Here is a 6359-nt window from a genome sequence, read left to right on the forward strand (position 1 = left end):
TCACTGAGTTAAGAGCTCCACCCTCAAGCGACGAATTTGCTCTTCCCGTTGGGCCAGGATGGCCTGCTACCAAACCCTAAACCCTAAACCCTAAACCCTAAACCCTAAACCCTAAACCCTAAACCCTAAAGCCCTAGCCCCCCACGCCTGGTCCGTTTCAGTGTGAGGCTTTGCAAAGAGGCCTGTGGCACTGTAACCCAACACTTAAACCCCAACCCCCAAACCCTAAACCCTAAACCCTAAATCGTCTCACTTTGGCTTGGCTGAGTGCGGTTTGTAGCTGCTGGATAGTGTTTATATCTTCTTCTCTGGAGGGGCGCTGCGCCAGTGTTTGTTGCTGCTTCTTGTTTATTTGCTGTAGAGACAGAAGTTGTTGCTGCAGTAGCTCCTTTTCTGCTTGTTGCTCCTCTTGCAGCTCTTTCACTGTCTCCTCGTGCTGCCGCTGAGCGCAGCAACAATAAACCCTAAACCCTAAACCCTAATCTCGCTGTTGCACTGAGCGCAAGTCAAAGCTGCAGCGCTGCTGCTCTTGAGAAGCCAGAATACCACATGCTGCTGCTGCTATTTCTGCTGCTGCTTCTGGTAGTGCTGCTGCAGGAGCAGCTCATGCCGTTTGAGGTGTTGCTTGCTGGCTTTGTTACTGCTTCTGCTCCTGGTGCTGCAGCAGCAGCTGCTGGTGCTGGTTTTAGGGTTTTAGGGTTTGTGTGTTGGGGTGTATGTACCTTGAGGGTTTGCTCGCTGAGTTTTAGTATGAGGTTTGCTGTTCTTTCTTTTTGTTTCATTTCTTCTTCTTTGTCTTTTAGTTGTTGTTGCAGTCTTTCTGTCTCCTCTTTAAAAGCAGCAGCAGCTTCTCTCCTTTGGGCCTCCGCCTCCGCTGCCGCCTGCTGGTGCATTTTTAATTCGGAGCTGCACTGCTCGCGTTGCTGCAACACAGCACTCAAATTAGGGTTTAGGGTTTACGAATGAAGGGCGGAGGGGGGGGTTGCGGTTTATGCGTCACGATTGAAGAATGTGGGGGAGTCTAGAATTCAGGGTCTAGGGCTGAGAAAGGGATTAGGGTTTAGGGTATAAGATTGAGGGGACGTTTAGGGTTTAGGGTTGGGGCTTTAGGGTTTATGGTTGGGGGTTTAGGGTTTAGGGTTGGGGGCGTAGGGTTTGAGGTGTACTGCTGTGGGTTTAAACAAGACAGCTGCTCTACACGCAGGGGCGTAGTGTTTAGGGTTTAGGGTTTGGTGTTACTTGATTGGAGGCTTCGAGCTGCTGCTTTAAGAGGTGCGCCTCTTCTGTTGCGCGTCGGAGCTTTGCTGCTGCTGCTGCTGCTGCTGTTTCTGCTGCTGCAGTCATGCTGGCCCTTAAGCTTTCTCTCTCTCTTTGCTGTTGCGCTTTAATCTCCTGTTGTTGCATGCGGTGGTTGCAGAGGACTGCTTGCAGCTGCAGCAACACCAGCATAAGGGTTTAGGGTTTAGGGTTTGGGGTTTGGCATTCAGTGTTTAGGGTTTAGGGTTTAGGGTATAGGACCTGCGCGGCGTGGCTGGCGGCGAGCTTAGCCCTCAAAGCTTCTGCCTCCCCTTCCTTTTGCTGCTGCATCTCTTTTAAATCCACTGCATGCTGCTGCTGCATTGCTGCTTTTTCTGCTGCTGCAGCTTCGGCAGCGGCAGCAGCAGCAGCAGCAAGGGCCTGCTGCTTCTCCGCCTCAAGTGTCTCCTTCTGTCGCTCCATCTCTCGCTGCAGTTCTGCTGCTGCTTCCCTGTTTATTTCCTTTTCAGCAGCAAGAACAGCTTTCAATTCACTCACTGTCTGCTGCAGCAGCTGCTCCTGCACCAGCAACAACGACAAGAGCAGTAGCAGCAGCAGCAGCAGCAGCATCAACAGCAGCAGCAGCAACAGCAAGACGACAACGGGTGTTCATTGACGCTCTCGAGAGGAAGGGCCCCTTTCTTGTTGCTTGCTGCCAGATGCTCAGGAGCGGCAGCAGCAGAAGGAGCAGCTGCAGCGGCAGCATTAGCAGTAGGAGCAGTACAAGAGCAGCAGAAGCAGCAGGAGCGGTGCATGCAGGAGCAGCAGTAGCACAAACAGCAGTGGCAGCAGCAGCAACAGTAACAGCACCAGTGGCAGCAGAAGGATAATAGTCAGCTTGCCTGTTCGTATAGGTTGTGCATTTCTTCTTTTTGCTGTTGTATTATTTTATCTTTGTCTTCTGCTTGCTGCTGCAGCAGCTTCAATCGACACTGAAGACTCTTTTCTGCTTCCCAGGCTTCTCTGTTCTCCCTTTCATATTTACCTTTGCTGCAGCTCAACTCGAATTCAAGTGCTGCTGCTCGTTGCTGCTGCTGCTGCAGCTGCTGCTGTAGCTGCTTCGCCCTCCGCGAGCCCTCCTGAAAGCACAGACCACTACAAATAAGGGGTTAGGGTTTAGGGCTACCAACTGGAAGGAAGCAGCAGCAGCAGAAGCAGCAGCAGCAGGAGCAGAGGTGGCAGCAGAACCAGCAGCACCAATGCCAGAAGCATCAGCAACAGCAGCAGAAACAGAAGCAGCAGCAGAAACAGTCACAACAGCAGCAACGCTAGCAGAAACAGCAACAGCAGCAGCTGCTGCTGCAGCGTTGCCAGATGCACCGACGGCAGCAGCAGCAGTAACAGAGCAGGCATCAATGACAGCAGCATCAACCAAACTCCACACAATAGATGAAGCAAGAACAGCAACAGCAGCAGCAACAGCCGCAGCAGCAGCTGCAGCAGCAGCAGCAGCAGCACCTCTTTGGCTTGTTGCGCATTCTGCTGAGCCTCCTCTACGCTGGCGCTGAGAGCGAGAATCTGCTGTTCTCTCTCTTTCATTTCCTCTTCTTTCTGCTGCACCTCCAACAATAAACCCTCTTCTGCTGCTGCTCTATCCGCCAGCTTCCTGCAGCCCATGCTAAACCCTAAACCCTTAGCCCTAAACCCTTAACCCTAAACCCTACGCGGCCGATTCATTATCCCTGCAACACTTGTGGTAAACCCTAAACCCTAAACCGACAGTTTGAAGGTGAACACAGAGACAGGTGCACCTGGAGGGAGGCTGGAGGCGTACGTGTAGCTTTAGGGTTTGGGGCGTAGGGCTTAGGGTTTAGGGTTTAGGGTTTAGGGCTTATATTATGCCTTTCGAGCTCTTGTACTAAAAAGCACTTCTCGTTTCTTTCATTCTCCACCATCTCCAGTTGTTCCCTTAGCTGCAGATTAAACATCAATCCTCAGCAAGGGTAGGGTTTGTGGTTTAGGGCTTAGGGACTAGGGTTTAGGGTTTAGGGTTTAGGGTTTACAGGCACCTGGCGAAGGGCCTCTGCTGCAGTCGCATCCTTTTCGGCTGCCTCTCGCCGAGCCGAAAGCAGCACTTCTTCCACTCTTCCTTGTGCGTTGCTCTCCTGCAAATGCAAAACCCTAGACCCTAAACCCTAAACCCTAGGGCCCAGCCCTGGTTCTAGGCAGCAACCACAAAGGGCTATTCGGCAACCTTAAACCCCAAACCCTAAAACCCCTAAAAACCCTAATCCCTGGAGGTTTCTTGTCTACCTGTAAACCCTATATGTATTTCTTGTTCTTAAACCATAAACCCTAGAGGTGAATTGCTAAACCCTAAACCCTCATCTGGCCTCAATCGGAGCCCTCAAACCCTAATTTAACACTCTAATTTTCTCGTACGCTCTCTCTCAGTTTGTTTATAAACTCCTCGTTTGCCTTTTGTGCATTTTCTTCCGCTTGCTTCGCCTCTTGTAGCTAAATAAGCAAACAACAACACCAAACATGCATACACGTCTTACTTCTCTAGGGTTTAGGGTTTAGGGTTTAGGGTTTAGGGTCTGGCATTTAGAGTTTAGGGTGTAGGATCTAGCGTTTAGGGTTCAGGCTTTAGAGTTTAGCCGTTAGTGGTTACGGATTTAGAGGTTTAGAGTTCAGGGTTTCCGTGTTCTAGGGTTTAGGGTTTAGGGCTTAGGGTTTAGGCGCACTGCCTGCTGCAGCTGGTCTCTTTGCATTTGAATGTTGAAGAGTTGCTGCGCCTGCTTATCAATAAGGGATTTAAATGTTTCTTCTGTCTCCTTTTGTCTCTCTGCATTGTTTCTAGCGGTCTCCTGCAGCAGCCCTGTAGATACACCCCAGCAACCTAAACCCTAAACCCTAACCCCTCAGCCCTAAATCCTAAATACAATACTAGAGAGACAATAGGCACTCACGCCCTCGCCTCCTTTTTCAGGTGTACAGACACCCGAAACGACGCACAAAACAACACATCCTAAACCCTAAACCCTAAACCCTAAATCTCGCCTCTATTTCAAGCCGTGCAGCAGTTTTGATAGCTAAGCTCCCTAGGGTTTGTTGTTTATTGCGTATTGTGTTCTGCTTATTTTTGTTTAGGGTTTAGTGTTTACGGTATAACTAGGGTTTAGGGTTTATGATTTACCTTCTAGCGTTTTGCATTTGTCGTTGAGTTGCTGCAGCTGCTGCTCTCTCCCCATGGCCTCTGCTTCATAAGCAGCAACTTTGCTGCTGAGTTCTGTTGCTGCTGCTGCTGCTGCTGCCGCTGCTGCAGCTTCAAGTTCAACCTTAAGAGAAAGGGTTTTTGCAATCTCCTCGTTGCTCCCCTGTAGCCGCCGACACTCCCTGCTCAGCCGGCACAAACCCTAAACCCTAAACCCTAAACCCTGAACCCTAAACGCTAGACAAGAAACCCTAAAGCCGAAACCCTAACGCCTAAAAACGTAAACCTAAAATCTTAAACCCTAAACAATAAACAATAAAACCTAAACCCTAATTTCTAAGCAATAATCCTAATGCCCTAAACGCTGAAAACCTAAACCCTAAACCTTATTCTTTAGCTTGCAAAGAGGCAATGGCGTTCGAGGCAGCAACCGAATGGTGGCACAGGAATAATGAAGTTCGCCTAGGGTTTAGGGTTTAGGGTTTAGGGTTTAGGGTTTGCGCACGCCTGTAGGGCGTTTATTGCTTGCTTCAGACTTTTTATTTCTTCTTCTTTCTCCCTCACCGCTTCCTGAAACCCTGCAAAGAAATACAGCAAAAACCCTAAGCTCGAAACAAACAAAAACAAAACAAGCAAGCAGATAAACAAATAGAACAAACAAACAAACAAAACAAAACAAAACAAAACAAACAAACAAAACAAAACAAAATAAAAAGGACAAACAAACAAACAAAACAAACTAAATAAAACAAAGACGGAAGCAAGCAGATAAACAAATACAACAAACAAACAAACAGTAAAAAAACAAGAAACAAACAAAGACAAACACAAACAAACAAAGACAAGCAGAAACAAAGACAGCAAAACCAAAAACAAAACAAAATAGAGAGGCAACACAACAGGCAAAACAAATAAACAAAACGAACAAACAAAATAAAACGAACAAAACAACCAAAACAAACAAACAAAACAAACGAGTGAGGACGAGGCAGAGACAAGCAACAGCAAGAACAAACAAACAGCAAAGAATAACAAACAAGAATAAATAAATAAATGAATTAATTAATTAATTAATTAGTAGTGAGATGTACAAACAAACACAAACAAACGAACAAACACACAAACACAACGAAAGCAGGGTATTGATAGGAGACAGTGAAGAGACAGCTTAGTCTCTGCTGAGTGTCTCTTTTAAATTAAACCCTAAACAAACAAAAGGAGAGAGAAGCAACAAACTGAGACAGAGACAAAAAGCATATTGAACTCCACACACCCGCAGCCGATTTGTATTGCTCTCTGCTGCTGCTGCTTCTTCTCCTGCTGCTGCTGCTTGACGCGCAGCAGCCTCAGCTCGCTCCCGCATCTCCTTAAGCCTGCAGCAGCAGCAGCAGCAGCAGCAGCAGCAGCAGCAGCAACAGAAGGTAGATCTGTTGGTGTCGCACTCAACGTGTTTTGAACGGATTTTAGATAGACTCAGCGGGTGCAGCAGCAGCAGCGACAACAGCAGCAGCAGCGGGTACTTTTGTCTCGTACTGTCTCTCAAGGTTGCTGACTGTCTCCTTGTGTGCTTCTTCATCGCGCTGTCTCTGTTGCTGCAGTTTATTTATTTCTGTTGCAATTAACACTGCATGTGCCTCTTGGCTCCGCTGCTGCTCCCTTGACTTGTCTGCAGCAGCAGCAGCAGCAGCTGCTGCTGCTGCTGCTGCCTCCCGCGCTGCTGCTGCCTCCCTCAGTTGCTGCTGCAGCAGTAGACAATCCCCGCGAAGTTTTTCCTTCTCCTAAGACAAAGGACACGCAATGAGGTGTACAGGCACCTCAACACACCACCGCCTTACTAATTCATGCACAGCAATATATATATATATATATATATATATATATATATATATATATATATATATATATA

General features: G+C 47.9%; 1 protein-coding gene across 1 annotated transcript in view; it reads right to left on the reverse strand.

Moving 5' to 3' along the window:
* Window positions 1-6359, reverse strand: part of EAH_00019540 (hypothetical protein, conserved) — a gene marked incomplete at both ends in the record, with an annotated part of 8481 nt that continues 2122 nt past the window's right edge. The window contains 11 exons of the mRNA XM_013397285.1: window positions 1-66; window positions 254-442; window positions 723-911; window positions 1519-1815; window positions 2755-2928; window positions 3306-3401; window positions 3984-4117; window positions 4436-4635; window positions 5018-5031; window positions 5727-5826; window positions 5987-6231. Coding sequence (XP_013252739.1) covers window positions 1-66; window positions 254-442; window positions 723-911; window positions 1519-1815; window positions 2755-2928; window positions 3306-3401; window positions 3984-4117; window positions 4436-4635; window positions 5018-5031; window positions 5727-5826; window positions 5987-6231 — 1704 coding nt within the window. The remainder of the gene's footprint in view (window positions 67-253; window positions 443-722; window positions 912-1518; window positions 1816-2754; window positions 2929-3305; window positions 3402-3983; window positions 4118-4435; window positions 4636-5017; window positions 5032-5726; window positions 5827-5986; window positions 6232-6359) is intronic.

The sequence above is a fragment of the Eimeria acervulina genome, genomic scaffold, assembly GCF_000499425.1.
Source record: "Eimeria acervulina Houghton genomic scaffold, Eah_scaff132, whole genome shotgun sequence".
NCBI classification, from domain to species: domain Eukaryota; phylum Apicomplexa; class Conoidasida; order Eucoccidiorida; family Eimeriidae; genus Eimeria; species Eimeria acervulina.